We start from the raw sequence: 20,293 nt of genomic DNA, 5'->3' as shown, positions 1-20,293 counted from the left end.
TCTGGTTTTAGATTAGAGAGCAGCATTACTTATTCACAGTGCTGGGTGCATAGGGGGAGCTCCACCTATGATATATGCACACTTTCAAAACTTTTCACTATTTTAACACTTTAGCAAAGAAATTAATGTTCATTGGCTATAAAGTACATCAGTCTCGTCATTAACTAGTTCGTTAATTTTTAATCTTCTATTAGTTATTGATTTCTTGCTTCTCATGCTAGTTAGTCTACATTTTCAGTCTTGTTATTATTTTATTATCCTTTTCTGAGATAAGACAATTGCTGAATTGTCTTGGTTCGTTTCTTCTTTATCGCTGGATTCTGCAAAATGTCCTTGTAGTCGATAAATTCTGCATTCCGTGCAGCAATATATCTCTCCTAGGCTTAGTCCAATGAAGCATATCAAGGTTGGTTTAGCAAAATTTAAAAGTTTCAGTAATTTTCCCGACCTGTGTTCCCACAATAGCAGCTTATGACAAGCCTTGTTAAGTGCTTGGCTACGGTGGCAAATTACACTGTTTATGATTGATTAAAACAATTCATTAGAAATTTTAATTTAAAAAGTTACTAGGATAGTTATATAATTTTCAACACACGGATGGGAACACCGTAAGCCGAGAGGACGCACTGGAGCTGCTGGGCGCCGACCCGCCTTCCACCCAAAGCCGCTTCACACAATGTCCTTCGCCGAAAGGAACAAGGAAAGGAGCACAGTCGACGGAACAACGGTCCCTCCCGATTTTACTATACCGCAGCTTGAGACCCTCGCCTGCCGGGCCCACCGCGACGCCTGCGCGTTTTAGGGCAGGCAGCGCGGTCCCAGCTCCTCCTCCCGCCCCTCCCCACACTCGGCCGGGTTCCGAGCGTTTCCTGCGCCCGCAGCGCCGCTACCTGCGGCAGCCGGGACGCTGCTCCCCGGTGGGTGAGGTAGGAGCCCCCCGCCCCAGCCGCGCCCCAGCCTCAGTAGCCGGCCGGCAGGGCCGTCGGGGAGTCCAACTCGTGGTGACCGAGCCAGGGCTCCGACAGGTCGTCCTCCCTGTCGAGGCCAAGCTCCACCACCAGTGCCCTGAACACCTTGTCACCGGGTCCGAGTCGATGAGGCTGGGACCGGCGGCCTGGAGGGGGCGGCTCCCTGCGCCCCGCGGCTGCGTCCCCAAGCCCCAGGCGAGTGGTGAGCCGGGCTCCGGGGTCTCCCCGCGGCGCGGTTCTGGACGTGGAGCTTCTGCAGGCGCAAGCTGGCCAGGAGGTTGGGACCCGCTGCGGGGCGACAGAGGCGGGGAGCGGGCGGAGTCCCCACCGCCGGCATCTCTCCGGCCCCGAAGGGGTAGCGCAGGATCGCAATCACCATGGAGGTCCTTCGTGCCCCGGGGAGGGGACTGTAAACAGCTCATCTCCGGCGTCTACGGGGACATGGCAGCGCTCAGAGGGGCGTGGGCTGGCCCGGGCGGGTGGGGTCCGGCGAGGTACCCAGACGGGGAGGGAACTGGAGCGGCGCCCTGGCTACCCTCGTGCTTGCCTGGGCGGCAAGGGGAGGCATCCCACTCTGGCTGGGGGATGCGGGGATTTCCACCCAAGAGGCGCCTCACCTAAAGCCACAACACTTGACACTTGTGGGGTTTCCTATTGTTTATTTTCCCAGCTGTGTTCCTGAAACAGCTCCCACAGCTCACAGGGCAGTCTGCCTGGTGTAGGGACAGAGCACATGGGGCCCTGAGGTAGGTCAGAGGCAGCAGCTTCTCTGCTCTCTCATTCCTCACTTTTTCCGTGGATGGAAAGTCCCCAAGCCTGACAGCTCCCCCAGGCACTGGGATCCTTTGCTGTGGCAGTGGCAGCACCAGCCTCCTGCCAGCAGTCAGCACACAAGACTGGTCACACCACACCACACCAGGCACCAGGGGTACATTGAAGCAGGCAAGGGGTCAGGAGTCATGGGAGCCACATCCTGTTGAACTATCTCCACGCCAGATTTCCTGTTGTTTCAATTGGCAGTGAAAAACAAGAGAGACAAACAAAGCCAAGGCCAGGCTGGGAACCCCTTCGTCTTGCTGTTTCTTCCAGCGTAATCTAATTAAAGCCACAGGAAATATGCTTTCCCACAGTGACTGGACATCTTTAAAAAACCCAGCACAATAAAACGTCCATGGGCCAGGAGAATAAGGGGACAAGGGCAGCAGAGGCCAGGCTCCGTGGCCCATGACACTGGGAGAGATCTGCCCCAGATACCTGTATACCTGTTCCCTTGCTGAGACACCTCATGGCAGCTCTCATGGGGCACCAGAGCATCTGGAAGTTCATCCAAGATCTCCCAGGACAGGAGCTGCCACAATGTCCTGCATCTCCCTCAACACTCTTGAGAGGCCCCCCAGGTTCTGGCCCATCTGCGCAGGATTTCAGGAGCTCACACTGCATGGCTCTGCAGTGGGGGGTGCTGTGGAAAAGAGCACTGGCAAGGCAGGGTGGGTGGAAGAAGAAAGGAAAGGGCTGGAGGAGTATTTAAAACATTTTATTTTTTAAGAACTCCCAGTTAAAAACACAATGGCTGTGCCTTTCTGTGGATAAGAGACACAACCTGTATGCCTCAGGGTAGCTCTCAGGCTCTACTTCCTGAGTGGGCAGCTCTGAGGCTGTGCCCCTGCCAGGAAGGTAATGCAGCACTGGGCTCCAGCTGGGGAGGGCTCACAGCTCTGAGCAGCCCCTCTCTTAAAACACATTTAAAACCAATTGTGTGAACAAACTGTGGTGTTAAAAAAGGAAAGAGAAAGGAGCAAGGAAGGCTCTGCCAGCACTGGAAGGCTGTGGCTGGAGGGCCCATACTCCTGCCTGGGGAGAGCCACAGTGCTCGTGGCATGCAGCAGCTTTTCTTCTTTAAAGAGAAAAAAAAATTAACCAACCAACCAACAGTAATTTCTTCCAAATTTTCCCTGCAGCCACAGATTTCACCAGTTGTTCACATAAATATGCTGTCTTCCCCATAGGAAATGCTCTTGCCTGAGCCTTCCTTTTCTGCTAAACAACGTGCTTCAGATTCCCTGCAAATGAAAGGAAGCAGAAAAGGGTATTTCCACTGATATTTTAGCCTGATGGAGTGACCTGGCAAGGGGTGCCACCCCCATGCATGATGGACTAGGCCACAACATGGGAATTCCAGCTTCAGCACAGATCTCAGTTCCTGCTGACCCCTTGCTCCCTTTGCAGAGGCTGCTGCCCTTGTCCAAGCCAGGCTTTGGAAATTACCACAGGGGGACCCTGCCACTGCTTTCACTATGCTAAATGCTGGTTTGGGATTCGTGGACCAGCATCCGAGACACATGCTCACTCCCTGGTGCCTCATCCTTCTTTCAGGCTGGATTCACAGACGGGAGTGCACAGCCCTCCCTTCCACCTCTGGAGTGATGCTGTTCCTTCTACCCTCTTGGACAGGTCCCCAAGGATCCTCCCTAGGATTGGTCTGTGCTTGGGAGAGGACACCCACAGGCATCCATGGCCATTGCACTTCCTACCCTACTTCTAACACCAGCACACTGCAACACACACAGATGGAAAAGGGCTGCCAAGCCCCATGTTGCTGTTCTCAGCCCCTCTGGCAGACAGGGACAAGACAGATGGGCAAGGACATAGAATGAGATTGGCTGGAGCTGGCAGAGCTCAGACAGCTGCCTGTCCTGGACTTGAAAACCTTCGAGTCCTGCCTGCTGGAGACCTGTCCCACTTCCAGATAGCTATTTCCCACAGTCTCCTCCTGGACTAACTGGAAAGACACAGATTGGATGGGTGGTTTGCAAAGCGGATAGGGAAGGAGCTGACTCCCAGGGAGCTCACATAGGGTGGTGATCAATGGTTTTTACATGGTCTTGCAGCCTGTCTCTAGTGGTGTCCCCCAGGGACGGATACTGGGCCCCACATTGCTCAACATCGTAAATGACCTGGATAATGAGATTGAAAGCAACCACAGCACCAAACTGGGTGCTGAGATGAACACATCAGAAGGGAGAGCCATCTTAGACAGCTGGACAGGCTGGAAGACTGGACTAAAAAGAACAGTCTTAAGTTTAACAAAGACAAAAGCAAGGTCCTGAACTTGGGGTAGAAGGTGCCCAGTTCAGGCTGGGATCTGTGTGACTGGGAAGCAGCCTTGCGGAAATGGATGTGGGGGTCCTGATAGGCAGCAAGCTGAATGTGATCTAGCAGTGTGCTGCTGCAGCAATGAAGCAAACTGGATCCTGTGCAGCATCTGTAGGAGCATTACTAAGAGAAACAGGATCATCTCATTCCAGGCTGACAAATGGCTGACGAATGATGAGTATCATGTCCAGTTCTGATCCCCACAAATCACAAAAGACATGGACAGAGCAGAGAGGGTCCAAAGGACGACCACAAAGGTGATCAGATGCTGGAGAACCTGCCCAATGAGGAAAGACTCTCCCTGCAGAAGAGAAGGCTTAGGAGGGACCTCATCACAGTAGTCTAGTACTTGAAGCCTACTCTGTAGGCTTCAGAGCACAGAGGCTCTCTCTTCACAAGGAGCCACACGGAGAGGACAAGGGACAACAGGTGTGAGTTACACCAGGGGAGGTTTCACCTTATTTTAAGTATTTTTTTACAGTGAGAACAATCAATTACTGGAAGAAACTCCCCAGGGATGTGGTAAAGGCTCCACTGTCAGAAGTTTCAGGATGTGACTGGACAGGTTGCTAGGTAATCTTTGTCTATGCTCCCTTTCCCAAGAAAGCTTGGACCAGATGATCTTCGAAGTCCCTTAGAACTTGGGCTGTTCTATGATTCCAGTAAGGACAAGGCCTCATGCTCCCCTGCCCAGCCAGAGGAAAGGCAATGGCAACTTTTGCTACAGGGACCCATAACTCTGTACCACCAACCCTGAAAATCCCAAGGGATGTGGGAGGCAAATGACACTGTGCGCTAAGGAGCAGCCAAGTGAATGTGGTTCATCTTTCCAGTCAGTGAGAAAGACTCCAATGAGCTCTTCTGAACCCCCCTCTAAAAACACCTGTAAGCCTGAAGCAGGAGTGTTGGCTTGGACAACGCACCTTTGATAGAGCTCAGAATTTCTTGAATTCTCTGTGGCTCATTGCGGTCTGGTCTGCAGCTTGGTGTGATCTCCAACACGTAATCAGGACCGTACTCTGTGAAGAACTGCAGGGAAGAGGAGAGGAGAGTCAGCAGAGAGGTCTCTGAAGGCTGAGGTTAGAAGGAGGGCTCCCCATGGGTATCTGTAAAAAGGCAAAAAAACATTTCTCCATCTAAGGGCCACATGTAGCTTTACTACATCTAGGTGGTACTTCAGCAGTGTCTGTGTCCACCTGGAGTTTTCAACAGCTTCCTAATTCAAGTGATGGGAAGCAGAGCCCAGTGGGGCAGTCAAATGTCTATCCCAATGCTTTATTTGGGAAAGCTATTGACATTCATTTTACACATGGTTACCTGCAAATGGGATTTTTTTATTATTAAATTTCGAGTGCTGCCAACCATATATCCTACCATTCACCTCCTACCTTGCTGAATGCTGCATTGACATGACCGTGAAACACCTGGGAGAGGAAAATCAGTGTGCTGTGAGGATACTGTGTCTCTCCTGGCTAAGTGCTCAGATAGCGTACAGGAAATCTGCAGCACATGGCGTTGATGCGCTAACACAGAATCACAGGTTATTGCCAGCAGTTGTGTCATGATTCTGGCCAGGACAGGGTCAGTTTTTGCAGTAGCTGGGAGGGGGCATGGCCAGGACACAGAGGTTATTCTACACCACCTCATGTCATTGCTGAGGGCAGGGGAAAGGGACTCTCTTCCGGACAGAAGGGATTCCTTCCAGCTGAAACAACATGGCAGAGGGAGCTGTGCAGTGTTGTCAATTGTCAGGGGAGCAGGGGTGTTTCTGTGTGAGTTGTTTCTTTTCTTGCTCCCTCTATCATTACTATTGTTGCTGTTGCTGTTACTGTTCTGTTTCTTATGTCACTGCTGTTTAAATAAGAAATAGTTCTTATTTAAACCATGATATTTACCCTTTGTACCTCCAGTTGCAGTGGGGAGGGGGAGCAGTGCATGCTTTTAACAGGAGCACTAAATTGGAGAATACCATTCCTAAGACAACCTTAATTGGTGCCCAGTATGGGGCACAAAGGGTTGAGATAACAACAGATGTGCCCAGAGTGGGTTGGAAACGAATTGGATCTAAGCATTTGCTGGTATTGGGTACAGAGCCACTGGCCAAAATGTTGCTTGGTCTGTTCATGTGGGTGTAGTACGTATGTGTGAGCATATATGTATTCTTTGTGATGATATTTTTCAGAGCAGGGAGAGGGATCAGGATTGCTTTGTTGCTGTACTGTGTGATATCAGTTTATGAAATGATAACAAGGGCAATGAGCATAAAAAAAAGGGAACATTCCTGGACTGGTTTCCAGTTTACTTTGAAAGGAGAGTTTTGATATCTACAAGTTGGGGTTTTTTTCATGTATAGTTTTCATGAGAAAGTTTCTGGAGCAACAACAAACCTAACCACCTTCTGCAGGTTAATTCCTACAGAGGACCCACCCTTTTCACTTCACACACATACCAGTCTTGTTTATAATCTGTTTCTGCGAAAATCTGGTTAAAGGACCATATTTAAGCATGATGTCTCTTAAAAAGCATCTTGCATCTCTAATCACAGATTTCTATAATGATGAATTTCCAGCCTCAATCCACACAGAAACTTTACTTCCTTATGTATACTGATCCATCAGATCCTTAGACATAGGTAAAACCTGAATTCTCCTCTGTAGCCACTGTAGGCTTGAATTACTCTGCATGTGCAGGTTTGTTTGTGTAGGGTTGGTAACACTGATCTGTGGTTTGAGACCTATTATAAACATGGCAGTGTTCAAGGCCAGGCTGGAAAGGGTTTGGAGCAACCTGGTCTAGTGGGAGGTGTCCCTGCCCATGGCTGGGAAGCGGAACTAGATGGCCTTTAAGGTCCCTTCCAACGCAAACCCTTCAGTGATTCAATGATTACAGCCCATAGTTATTCCACTCAAATTCGGTCTAGATTATGTCCCTCCAAGAAGCTGTCCAGCCTCACTCAAGACTTGAAAAACACCAGCACGGGCACAAAGACAGTACCAGGCCCTATGGCCAAAGCTTCAAAGCTGCACCTGGTCCTTTGTGTAGATAGATGAAAGTAGGGCAAAAATTTAAAGCCCTGAGAAAGGCAAAAGGCACATCCTAAGGAGCTCCTTGAGCAAACCGGTGACTCCCTCTGCTCACCCTCTCTGTAATTATCTGAGATTGGAGTTTATTGGCACGTGAGACCTCTCGCAGAAATCTGCAGACAGCCTCTGGTTTTGGGCACAAGCACCCACCATACTGCTAGGTCAGGGCAGTATTGTTACTAAGTGTCTCCATAAAACAGGACTGAGTGGCAAGGATGCTGTGTGGATTAAACCGAACAACTGTCTCTTCTCCAAGGAGAACGGAAGGTTTTTCAAACCATTACCTCATGATCAGGGATCTCAGAGGACAGTGTTCTCCCAAGGATGACCCCAGTCAAGTATGTCCAGCAGCGAGCTGTGTTGGCAAGGTTGTAACCTCCTGTTTCCAGCAAGAATTGGGATTTTGAGGAGGAAGAGCAGGGAAAGGGAAAAGAGAAAAGGAGATTTAAGTGAAAGGAACAAATCATGGAGCCACTGTGTGCAGGTTACATGAATTAAGCTTAGTTCATCTACTCAAGCCATGCCCAAAATCTGCATTTTGCACCTGCTGGCTACACAAGGCCAGGTCTGAATGACAGTGTATGCAAGAGCAGACTTCTAAAACTGAACCCCAGTTACATCCAGTGTGGCAGAGGCCGGTCCTCCAGCCACCATCTCAGACCCAGGATGAGCTCCCAGCCCCATGTGCTGCACTCTCTCCTGGCAACAAGGAGAGCTGTTCACAAGTAGCATGGAGAGAAGTGCAAGGGCCGCAGCAGAAATGAGGGCTTCCTGCTTTTTAGTACCAGCCTTTGACCTATAAAGCAAAATATACATGCCCAGCCGTAGGCTGGTGATCTCTTCAGCACTGTCATGCTTGAGAGGACAAATGTGAAACTCATCAGTACCACCTGCAACTGCTTTACAGGGAAATGAGATTTCACAGTCAGTAGGAAATGGTTACCTCCATGGTAACGGACATGAGCCCACAAGGAGAAACCTTAGCTGAAAGCATCCCTGCAAAAGACTTGGGTAAGTTTTTTTCCAGAAAAGAAGACTAGAATGGTAAAGGGAGAAAAGCACTTCGACAAGACAGAGAGACCATATTTTTCAACATTCCCTTCTGTTTGCGTTGGTTGTTGTGGGTTTTTTTCCCTGCTTTTTTTTACTTCTCCCCCAATTTCCACTTCAAATGCTTCCACATGCTGCAGTGGTGGGACACTCCTTTGGTATTTTCACAAGTGACACATAGTTGATCCTCATTTTTTAACAGAAGTTTTGGGTTTTGTCTGAAAGGTGACATCTCCAGCATACTCACAGACAAGCCACAGCAGGACTGAACACTCATAACCTTTCCAAAACAAAGGGCATCAGGCACATCAAATTTTAGCCTTAATATGCTATACCTGATCTCCCCCATCTCAAAAAGGACAACAGCTAGAGCTGATCCAGTTCCAGTCATGGAGCTCAGGGGCTTTCCCTGGCACATGGTGGCTTTTGTTGCTCTGAAATGCTCTGTTAACATAAAGCCTGTCCTGTGCTGTCTCCACTGGATAAGCAGCTGGTTAGGCAGCACAGCAGAGGTAAGTCCAGCTTAGCCTTCACTGGGTATCAGAGCCCTGCTGTACCTTGCAGGCAGCCAGGCCTTGTCCCAAGCCCCTGCTTGAATATTAATGAAACCATTCATCATCAGGTGCCCAAGGTAGGTTTGGGAACGTAGTGCTCATTTTTAAAGAGAGGCACCAAAAGGGGCTGATCAGCAGAGATAGGAATCAGAGGTGTCACTGAGAAGTCGGGGTCAGTTTGTTGGCCCCTCCTCTTCTCCAGAGGAGCCATGCAGCTTTTAACTCAAGATCTGAGTCAGGATTGAGACTTGCACCTGCCAGTATCAAGGATTTCAGGTGTGAGGAAACAGTACTGTGCCACAGTGTGTCCTCCTGACACCGCCCAGCAGTCCCCCTGCTAAACCCTTGCCAGTGCTGAGCTCAAGGGCAGGCAGGCACTCGAGGCAGGGTCACAGGAGGACAAACATGTTTCTCTGAGAACAGCAGGATGCACTCACCTCCTCCCAGGACAAGAGTTGCTAGCTGCCACTGCAGGACATACTTGAGACACTTGCCCACTCCCTCAGGTGTCATGTTGAAAGAGCACATGGGGTCTCCAGCAATGGTGTCCGCCCCCAGCTGCAGCACAACTGCATCCGGGTTGAAGGCAGCATACACCTCCTTCAGCACTCTGGGGAGAGGAGGAGCAGTCCAGTTAATGCCAGCACAGCTCAGAGGAAAGCTGATGGCATGGCCCTGGTCCCTCAGATCCACCAATGCCTCTCAGGGTTTCTGCATTCTCTGCTTCCACCCAACTCATACTAGTTACACTGCCTCTGCTCCCAGGTAGCCTTCTACCTCCACAGCAAGTTTAGCTCTCAGAGCACTTATCAGAAGGCTGATGAAGGTAAAAGCACCACTGATAACATAGCAGAGGAGGATCTAGTCCTCACCAGTTTAGTGGTAGCACCAAACTCCACATTTAAACTGGCTGCCTTTTGGCTGCAGGACAAGCCAAAGGCTTTTCTGCCCTGTGAAAGTCATGGTGGAAATCAGGGTCTGGCAAAACAACAATCCTGACCTCTCAGACACCTCTCATCAGGACAGGAGAGGAGAGGACAGGAGAAACAGAGGAAGGCTCTGGCTAGGCTCTCACTCTCCTCTCTCGTATGTGGCACTTGAAGCAAAACTATGAGGAAAAGCTCTGTGCAGGGTGTAGTCAGCCTGCAAAAACCTGCATTGGACAAAGCTTCATGCTTCAAGCTCACCATGGTTTTGAGAACTACAGACAATCAACCTCAAACAACAGCTGGATGAGACATCCACAGTCATGCCCGTGACTGCCTCCCAGCCTGGACAGAACTCAAAAGATACCTCAAAGTCTCTTTGCAGAAGCTTTAGCTATGTACAACTTGCAATCTATGGTAGGTTATTATGTCCTTCAGCTGTGAATGCATGCAGCAGGCTCCTCCTGAGTGGGTTCCTGACCTGTCTCAGCCCCTAGAGCTGCCTTTCAGAAGCATGTCCTCCGGCACAAAGAGGACTGCTCTGCCCCAGCAGTGGCAAGCACCAACAAGCCAGCAGGAGGCATGGCCCTTGCATGACTGCCCTACTGACCTACAAGTTTAGAGAGGTTTCAGCCCTCAAGTGTCAGAGGTGGACGTGCTACCACGTCCTGCAGCTCCTATACTGAGACTCCTCTCCCCTGGAAAAGAACAAGCCTCGCAGCCCAGTTTTGACATGGGCAACAGCTTGTGAGGTCCACCATCAGCTGAGTGACAGAAGGGACTGCCAGGAGGCAGCTCTGTCACCATCAGATATTCAGCCTGCAGCATTTCATTCTTCCAGCACAGACAGAAGGTGCTAGGAAAACGCTTTCAGCTAAGCCCCAAGCATATGTCCCACAGTCAGAATTCAGAGCACTTATCTGAAGAAAAAACATCTAGCCCTAAGTCCACAGCTAAAAAATACTTGTACCTTCTCAGTCTCTCCTTAGATACACACCTGTGGAGGTGTATCTAAGGAGATAGGCTGACTTGTGGCAGAGACCCCTCCAGACACCCACAAATGTCTCTGTATATTCAGTTTGCTTAAGGATTCAGACAAGACCTCTGAGAACTTACAATCCATGTTCATTGTAATCAAAGGCTGGGATGGAGGAAGGGACAAGCCTTAAGAAAGGACTGTAAGTAAAAATAGTAAGCTGTGTAGTATCTTATTCTCTGAAATCCCATCCGAGTCAGTTGTATCAGAGCAAGAGGGCTTACGATTCACAGATCTGGTAATATTTCTCATCCTGAATGCCATCTTGAATGGGCACGTTCACACTGTAATAGCGACCTTTTCCCAGGCCAACATCTGTCACATCACCAGTGCCTGCACAACAGAAACACCCCAATTAGGAGGGAAAGCAGAGCAGCAGCAAGAGAGAGACATGTGAGATGTCTCAGAGGCAAGCTGAGAGCCAGGACATTTGGCATGCTTATGGAGAAGTCCACTTGCCACCACCAAGAAAGGCGGGGTGGAGGGACCCAGTTCTCTCATTCGCCCAATTCCGCCATGCAGCATCAAAGGGGCTCTGCCCAGAGCTCAGCTACAACCAGAAAGGGGGAAATGCCAAACACGTAGCTCCCCCCTCTTTCCGTCTCCTGGGTCAAGAGGAGAGGCAGCAAGACATGTCGGCTGGACGGCAGGGATGGGACTTGCCTTTACAGAGGCCTTGCCAGTGATGTGTGAACCAAATGAACACAAACCTCACGTGTTCAACTTGCCTGGGAAAAATCCTGGTGAAAATTTGTGCAGAGAAACAGTCATGACTTTCGAGGTGAAACTAAAGGCATCCTCAACTCCTGTTAGGAAAGGGAAAAAAGCTTTCATGCATCATTTACATAAATGACAGAGTGAGAACACACAGAGCTGCTTGATACACACAGGGCATCAAGCAGAGAAGGAGCAGTATGAACAAAGCAGAAATGCAGATGTGGCTCAATAAATCCATCCTCAATGCACAGAGACTGGGGTTCAACTGCAGCAAAGATCACAACTGCAATGAATCTGGCAGGTCTCATGCTAATCAGTACTGAATGGATCTCGGTATTTCACATCAGTACCCGTGACAGTAGCACTTGCCTATGCTGCTAGGCCTGCAAAGGTGGGAGAGGGATCCAAGCAGGGCTGCCTTGGCCAGAGCTTGGCTCTGATTAGAAGCAGTGCTACTGGGCTCTCTTGCTTTTTCTCAGTGCTGCTGTGGTTCAATGTGCCTTTTCCTTAAGGACATATTAAAATAGTGGGGGTGGAGAGGGAAAAAAGAAGTAACAGGAAACTTAACAGAAACCAAATGCAGGGAGGAAACGGAGCAAAATGAAACACACCATAAAATTTAGAAGAGCAGGAAACATTAAATGGTGTAGAAATGATGCCCCTGAAGGAGAGAGAAGTTTCGGCAAGGCCAGCTCTGGCTCTAGATTTATAGCATCCAGCCTTTTTTTAAAAGCACCATTTACTTCTGGCTGCTTCCCTCTTGCACTGGACCATTAAACAATTAAACCCTGTCAGCAACTGCTCTGCCAGGATGGGAGACTGGGACACATTATCTGTTGCTTTAGGTACAAGACTTCTGCCCAAACTCTCAAGAGAGGTCTGAGGAGCAGCATAGGGCAAGTCTGTGAAGCAGGACAAAGCAGAAATGGATTGAGGCAACTCAACTGAACCGAAAGGAGCCAAAGCCATGGCTGTTGCAGCAAGTAAAGCCCTGCTGTGCAGACAAGCCTTGACTTTTCCCTTTCCTCACTGAGTCTGTGCAGCTGTGCTGTTTGCAGCCTTTGCTGGGCCTTACCATCCCCATGATGCAAATCCAAATCGATATAAAGGACACGGTCAAATCTCTGGCGCAGCCGCAGGATCCCCAAGACAGCATCATTCAGGTAACAGAAGCCAGAAGCTTCATCCCTGTGAAAACAATGTCCGTGACATTGAACATTGCCAATGCAATCAGCAGTGATCCCAGTATTCTCACTCTGACTTTGCAAGTGTCCACCTCACAGGGGCACAGTGGAGCATGAAAATTCATCCAAGGCCCAGCAATGACCAAGAGGTGGGTCAGGAACCACTCAAAGCATGGCTGGGAAGCACAGACTGCTTGTACCAACTGCTTCTCAGCTCTGGGCTTTCTGGCAGCTGGGTAAGCATCAGTTTGCTCTGCTGCAGAGAGGCCCTGGCCTGTGGGGGGATACCTCTGACTATTGCACTGTTGAACAAACAAAATGGTAGCTTTCTGCACCTGAGACATTTTAAAGAATTTCAGAGCCACTCGACTCAAACCCACTCTCTCTCTGAGGCAAGAGGACAGTCCCCTTGGCCATTTTCCTCTGAGTTCTGGACGGGCACAGACAGGGAGCCACTCCAACCCTGCTGTCTGGGTCACAGCTCCTGGGAAGGTCCTGGCAGTGAAAGGCAAGTCCAAGGCAGTCACAGGATTCTCCTGCTGTTCCAAAGTCTCAGGCTATGAAGGTTAAACCTCTTCCCAAAGTAACTCCCTCTTTCTCTCCCCAGGAAAACACAAATGGGATGTCCCACATGCAGTCCCTCACAATACAGCTCCTGAGCTCAGCCAGGAGAGAGTCCCAGCAGCTAAACAGAGGACACGTGTACCACGGAATGATTTATCCCTGACAAATAATCAGGGGACAGCTTCCTTGCTGGCATCAAAGGAACAAGAAAGTTTCTTGACCCCTACTCCAGCCTCACTCCAAAGTCAAGTCCCCATCACCACTTAGCACCAGTCCACATGCATTCCTAAATCTGCCCTGGACAGCTGATTTAAGGCAAAACTTTATACTTTGCTACAGGAGCGCCCAGATACCTTTTCCACAAATTATATCAGGATCCAGGATGCATGTCTGGGAAATGCCTCTTGACTTCCAGTCACAGCACTCAGCTCATTTGCCCTGACACCTCCTGCTCAGCAACAGCTGGGAACGGTGAGGAGCAAGCTGTGGGTGGCAAAACTGCACTTGCTTTCACTCCCTGCAAGTGCCATAGAGCACCAGTGTTTCCCAGTGACTCTGTTCATTTACAGTGATGATGAGAATGGAGGTGTTAACAGGTATCCTGAGAATCTGACTCAACTGTGATTATGTACTTCTCCCCTCCCTCACAGCCCACAAGGAAGCAAAGTGAACTACACTGTGTCTTGGGCACTCTCTCCATGCTGTAACACACATCTCTGAAACTCAAGCCCAAGCAGAGCAGGACACCAATTCAAACAAATGCAGAGCAGTGCCAGAGCTGCAGCTCAGGGCCAGCACTTGGGATTCCCTCGTGCTGCCCTAAATCCACCCAGCAAAGCTCTGAGCATCACTGCCAGAAGGGAGGGTATGGCTGGCTTGAGAAAAGGCACTTACTCAGCATCTTACCCTCAACCCCAAAGGCATCCTCTGAACTGAGAGCTTCCAAAGTCCCAGGCCATTCCTACCTTTAGGACCCTGGAAAGCAACTAAACCACCAGACAGCAGGTGGCTTTTGACAAAAGGACTGTATTTTGCTAGGACACAGGTCCTAGCACCAGACACCTGCAGTTTGGTGTCAGTCTGGCTGGACCTTCACACTGGGCTGGGACCTACCCTGAAGCATCACACATCAGCTTACTGGGGTGACTGGGAAGACTCCTTTGGGATCAGTAAGTATTAAATGCCTTTTTTTTAAACAGACTCAAGTGCTAAAAGCTCAGCAGCAGCAACACTGCTAAGATTTTTCTCATTACAGGCATTTTTAAAGCCATGCAATCCAGACAGAAGAGAACAGGAGATTCCCCAAAAGCCATCAGTTCTGCACAAAGTGAGGGCTCGGCTCTGCCACATGCAAGTCTCCTTTCACAGCAAGCTGCATCTGAAGCCATTTTCAGCCAAGTGCCCACCAGGAAATGGCCTGAGACATTGCTATTGCTGGCACTTGCACACCACCGTGTTGAGTTCCTGAAGAGTTCCTTTGCCAGGTCAGAAAAGTCACCGGAGCAAGACACCTGCACATGCATGTACAAGCTGCCAGGGTTAGACACAGGGCTGATGAGAACTCCTGAGGTTCCCCAGGGACACAGAGCAGCACTGCAAACACCAGTTGGCTGTGGACTAGGAAGGGTGGTGTCTTGTCTACACTGCAAAGAGGTCCCACGTTTTGGGAGATGGGGAGTATAAGTTAAATAAAACATACATCCATGGAAAATGGGACAGAAACAAATTATTTTACCACTACAGGACCACAGGATTCAGGGACAGAACTTTGCTTCCTCTCCTGTTGTGCTGGAAGACCATTACCGATGTTAGAGCTCACGGGAAACAGCCGCCAATGGGGTAACCCAAAGTCAGTCCTGCACCGTTTCAAACCTCTTAAGAAACCCAAAAAGCCACATAAAACAATTTGGACATGTTGCCACATTCCCATTGTGTTCCCAACTGGCAGTGACATCAATTGTTTGTCTCTCCACTGTGCTTCTCCATGGACCCCACAAAATTCATTCTCACTTGAGCTTCTTGAGATAATGATGTATCAAGGAATGACAGGACACCTGGAAGTATACCTGCCCCAGACCTGCTCTGCAGCCCATGACAGCGATAGCACCAGCACTGGGCAGTGACCTGCCTCCTCTCAGGCCTCTGCCCTGCCTTCTGTTTCTTTCCTTTGTATCTCCTGCCTTCCCTCACACCTTGCTTTCTCTTCCAACTGGATCATTGCACCCTAAGGGTCTGCAGGGAAGCTGGGAACTAGGAAGCAGGGTTTAGACACCAGATGAGAAAACACAAGGGAAGAGATTGTTTTCTTACTTCTTTGCATGATGCCACCCTCCAGGCCAGTTAATTGCTACCTTGCACTTGCCGTCCAGCAGGCACTGGGCTGCAGTGATGGTGGCTCCTCCCACAGCTGCCGCATACTCAAAGATCCCTTCAGTGGCTGGACAGTCGTAACCTGCAGGTTAAGAGTCCAGGTAAGAGTCCACGTGTCAAACACAACAGGCCCTTTCCTCCAGGGGAAGCACATTCCTTTTGTTTGAGCCCTCAGGACTGACCCAGGCTGGAGCAGCCTGTTCCTGAAGGACTGATCCCATGGAGGACCCATACTGGAGAAGTTATTGAAAAACTGCTACCCATAGGAAAGACCCACACTGGAAAAGTTCATGGAAGATTGTGTCCTGTGGGAGGGACCCCTCCCACACACAGGGCAAGAGTGAGGACGAAGGAGCAGCAGAGACGTGTGAACTGACCACAACCCCCATCCCCTTACACTGCGAGGGGGAAGGTAGAAGAGCTGTGAGTGAAGCTGAGTCTGGGAAGAAAGGTGGATGAGGGGGATGGCGATTTCAGTTTTATCTTGAATTCTCACTATCCTACTCTGTTATTAATTGGCAATAAATTGAATTAATTTCCCTATGTATAGTCTGTTTTGCTGGTGACAGTAACTGGAGAGTCATCTCCTTGTTATTATCTTGACATGATCTTTCCCACTGTATTTTCTCCCCCACCCTATTGAGGGGGAGAGAAAGTAGATCTTGGTGGGCACCTGGCAAAAAATCCCCACCCACACCACAAAAATCAACCCACCACAAAAAGCAATGACCCAAATGTTTTCTTGCACTCAGTTCATTAACAAATGTGTCCTGAACCAACTTCTAAGCTGTGTGCCTGGCTTGCCCAATCTACTGGTCCCTCATACCAATCTCACAAAAAACTACTGTCAGGTCTCTGGCTACTTGACCAGAAAAGCCCTGGCACGGTCACTTACCTCTTCCCTAAAAATGGACATCGACAAAGGAGTCAAGCCTAGGTAAGCTGCAGGTCTACATCTATAATATGATCTTTACCTAGTTGTACATCAGCCTCCCTACAACTGTTGCCCACAAAACATGATACCTGAGCTGCTTGTCTTCCTGCACACAGAGCAGCTTCAGGAATGTAAAGTCTAAGGGACACTCATGAGATCGGCGCAGAATCTGCACCTCTGCCTCAGTTCTGGGTCACTCCTCCCATTCCTGAGACCAAGACAGTGCCCCTAGCTGTCTCCCCTGCTTCACCCGCTGCATTGCTCAGGCTGGCTCAGGTCCAGGAGGGCAAGAGCCCTCCGCTCCAGATGTAAGTCAAGTCACCAGACAGACAGCAGCTGCTCTGGTCTCTGCAGAGCAAGTCACTACAGCTGCAGGCAGCTGTTCACGCATGCCCTCCCCACAGCAGGCTGGCTGCAGCCAGTCCCAGCTCCAGCCCGAGGGCAGTGTCAGAGTCTTCCGTCCTGTTCCAGAGCCTCAGAGCAGCAGCAAAGGGCATCAGCCCTGGTCAGCAAGAGACAGGCCAAGCTGCACAGAGCAGCAGTATGAAGCTAGCTGTATCCTCTGCTGCCACCAGGGAAAGTGCCACCCTGTCAGAAGACTGCTGGGGTTCAGCAACACCCTGTCAAAGAGCATTTCCCTTCAAAACCAAGCCCAGTGTCCCCCGGAGCTCACCCCTCTAACTGCAGCTCCCGCAAAAAGCATCCTGGCCCTGGCACTCAACTAATCTCCTGCTGAAGATGTGCATCCTTACCCAGTCCATACTCCACAGACTCCGGGTGGTCATCATCCCCCTCCTCACTGACCTTCTGCAGGTGCTGCAGGTAAGCATCTGTGTGGAAACTTGCCATTTCCTCCATGGAGGCCACTTTTGGCTTGACTATCCTAGGCAGAGAGGAGGAAGGGAGCATATCAGAGCAAGAGGCTCCAGGGTTCAGCTGGAATGTCCAGCTTTAGCCTTTAACCTAGGAGCCTTCTTTCAGCTGTTACTGTTGTAAAAGCAAACAAAACTCCCTCTTCCCCTTGCACTGGACTGTCACTCAAGTGAGAAAGCCACCCAGCTGAGCTGGACCAGGCCTTGCCGCTGGCTTGGCACTGCCCGTGGTGCCCACCCCAGTGAAGAACAAACACCTGCAGGTGCTGCCTGCATTAATCGTCCCACTTTGCTTCAAGTTTTTTTCCGTTTTTTGCATGTTCTCTCAGTTTGTGCAATCCCCAGCGGATCCAACATTCAGATTACACACAGAGGAACTAACTGAGGGAAATGCCCAGGCCCAGCACAGTGCTGCGGCAGGACCTCAGCCTCGATCAGGAGCTGTGCAACACCTCTTGCATGCTGTGACCTGCACCAAAGCGCAGACTGTCACTGTTCTCAGCAACGTGCACAGCACCTTCCTGGGTCTGGGTGCTTTGCAGTGTGCCTAAGCAAATCCTGCAACACACTGAGCCCTCCCCAAAACTTGGACACTAGGAGCACACACAGACAATGCATCACAGCTCCATTGCTACAGGAAGAACACAGGAAGCTCCCATCTCCAGGCTGGCCCCGATGCTTCTGACCCCATGCGAGGGCAAACACCCCTTCAGGTCTGCTCCATAATGGTACCTGCAGCCATTTCCCAAGCACACTCTGCCAGAAAAAAAAAAATTGTTTAAAAAAGAGGCCTTAAAAAGACCTTCTGGCCCTGCTGAACTGGAGCATATTGTTTTAAAGATTTTATTAGATGTTTCACAAGAGGGGCTGAGCTAAGCCTTTCTTTTCTTCCCTTCATATGCCCCAGCGTCAAGAGCCAAATGAGGCAAGAGGTACCTCACTTTTCTGCCCCAGATCTCATATGGTCTCCTCTCCTAAACAGCACGCAGACCTCACAAAAAGTCACCCAGACCAATGACAACACACCAAACAACACAGTCCCTCTCTGCATCACCACTGACTGATCAGTGGATCTGGAGCAGCACCAAGGCCATCACCCTGCTCAGAGTCCCAAGCATGGGGGTGACACACTCTGTAGAGAAGGCACAGAGGTATATGTGCTCCATCAGACAAGGAGGGTAACCATGAATTACACCTGCCACAACTACTGTAATCGTGTCCGTGTAGCAAACCAAGCATTTTCCTTAAATCCTGGAAATACACACTGTGGGGGCTCCTACAATCACGCCGTCAGCAGGGACATCGTGAAACCTGAAGTTACTCAGCACCTTCCAAACCTTAGTGGAGAACACCCCTTCACAGAAAACGTGAGCACTTACTTCATCTGGTCAAGTAAGCAATACGCTTCAATCAATGAATGCACCATGCTGGCCTAAAGAGAAGAATAAGATTGTGAGAGCAGGAGACAGAAAGCCAGCAACCGGGGGTTCAAGGACTCGCAGACGAGGTGTGGCTCAGACTCCTCCCAGCAGCGGCTTTCCCTGCCCGGATCCCAGCTCCGGCCCGTGCCCATGGCGTGCGAAGGGGCCTTCTGCAGTCCCGGGCAGAAGCACAGCCGCGCACGGCTTCCCGGGGAAGGGAAGCGTCACTTCAGTGTCCAAGCCCGCGCTGCCAGGGGCGCTGTGAAGGCACAGACGGGCCCTCCCCGCTCTGACTCCACACTCCTCCCGCCGGGGCCGCCCGTTCCCCCCACTTCCTCCTTTCCTGCCGCCGTGCCGGGCGCCGGCCGCCTCCGCGACCGGGCCTCACCGCTGTGCTCCCCGCGCCCCCTCGCCCCCGCCGCGACGCTGACCCGCTTGGGCACTTTGCAGAGGGAGTCGCAGAGGGCCACGTACTCCGGGCTGTATATGTAGACCGGCGGCGGCACCGCCGCCATCGGAGCCGGCACGGCCGGGACCAGCACCCGCAACACCGCTAGTCCAGGACGCACCAGGACGGGCAGTTCCGGCCCCGCGGCGTGCCGGGAGCTGTAGGCCCGCCCCGCCACTATTCTGCCCCCAGCCCGGCCGCGTAAGAAAAGGCAGCCAACTCGTGTTGGAGACATTTTTACTGGGGCTTCCACGCAGCTCGAGGTGATGGTTATTCTCTAAAAATGTCATTAAAAAAGGTCCGTGGCCTGCACGCAGACCCCCACACGGCGCCCGCCCTGCTCAAGGAGCCGCACCTCAGGACGTGCCCGGGCCTCCCGACCCCCGGCAGCTCGGGATAGAGGGAGGCGCCGGGCAGGGGCTCGGGCCCTTCAAGGCTCCTCTGACGGGAGCAGGGGTCACACAGGGAGGGATTAGCTATGCTAGGAAAGATGTGTGCTAATATGCGTGTTAACATCTTTGAAAGGGGTCTTAATGTTTCTACCCATTTCAAGCCACAGGTTTGTTATAGAACCCAAAGAGTTTGACTCCTGAAACAGACAAATGGGTCTACACAAGCTGGTTTCTGAACTTTGGGGGAAAACGACAGGTTCAAGGGGGGAATATGTTGTAGGTGACTGGGGAAGGCTGTACCTTCCTAGTACCTCAGCCAACAGGGAAGCGAAGAGGGCAACATGCAGCCGGGAGCTTAGGATAAGTGGAGGCTGTGCTCTCTGAAACCTCAAGAGAGAAAATCCTGCGGGCAGGTGTCCCAGTGGACTCTCTCCCTTTATTTGAATGAAGTTGCAGGACTCCTCTCTCTCCTTTATGGACACTGGCTTTTCATAGTGTGATTTTCCATATGGCCACATGTACGGAAGAGCTGCTGCCCCAGGAGACCACCTGGCTTTGAGGCCACACCAACCTGGACATCAGAAAACACAGGCACACACGGAAGAAAATATCTGGCTCTGG

General features: G+C 50.8%; 1 protein-coding gene across 4 annotated transcripts; it reads right to left on the bottom strand.

Annotated features, from left to right (window-relative positions):
- Positions 1–1,610: 1,610 nt before the first annotated feature.
- On the bottom strand, positions 1,611–19,570 carry HDAC8 (histone deacetylase 8). 4 transcript variants are annotated; one of them, XM_042040264.1, is made up of 11 exons: positions 19,307–19,570; positions 18,791–18,843; positions 17,292–17,422; positions 15,546–15,687; positions 12,563–12,675; positions 11,499–11,576; positions 10,995–11,103; positions 9,246–9,418; positions 7,489–7,583; positions 5,045–5,150; positions 1,611–1,969 (listed from the first exon to the last, which is right to left on the bottom strand). In XM_042040264.1, exons 1-11 carry the CDS (start codon positions 19,568–19,570, stop codon positions 1,950–1,952), a joined length of 1,284 nt encoding a protein of 427 aa, XP_041896198.1. In that variant the 3' UTR covers positions 1,611–1,949. The 4 variants fall into 4 exon arrangements, with proteins under 4 accessions (XP_041896198.1, XP_041896197.1, XP_041896200.1 ...); XM_042040263.1 differs by lacking the exon at positions 1,611–1,969 and adding an exon at positions 2,487–3,028; XM_042040266.1 differs by lacking the exon at positions 1,611–1,969 and adding an exon at positions 2,487–3,028 and having other exon boundaries at positions 19,264–19,411.
- Between the last annotated feature and the right edge of the window lie 723 nt (positions 19,571–20,293).

The sequence above is a fragment of the Corvus kubaryi genome, unplaced genomic scaffold (assembly GCF_017639235.1).
Source record: "Corvus kubaryi isolate FWS band 111438036 unplaced genomic scaffold, C.kubaryi_AGA036_p1.0 37395, whole genome shotgun sequence".
In the NCBI taxonomy this organism is placed as follows: Eukaryota; Metazoa; Chordata; class Aves; order Passeriformes; family Corvidae; genus Corvus; species Corvus kubaryi.
This window is presented reverse-complemented; position numbering and strand designations above follow the sequence as displayed.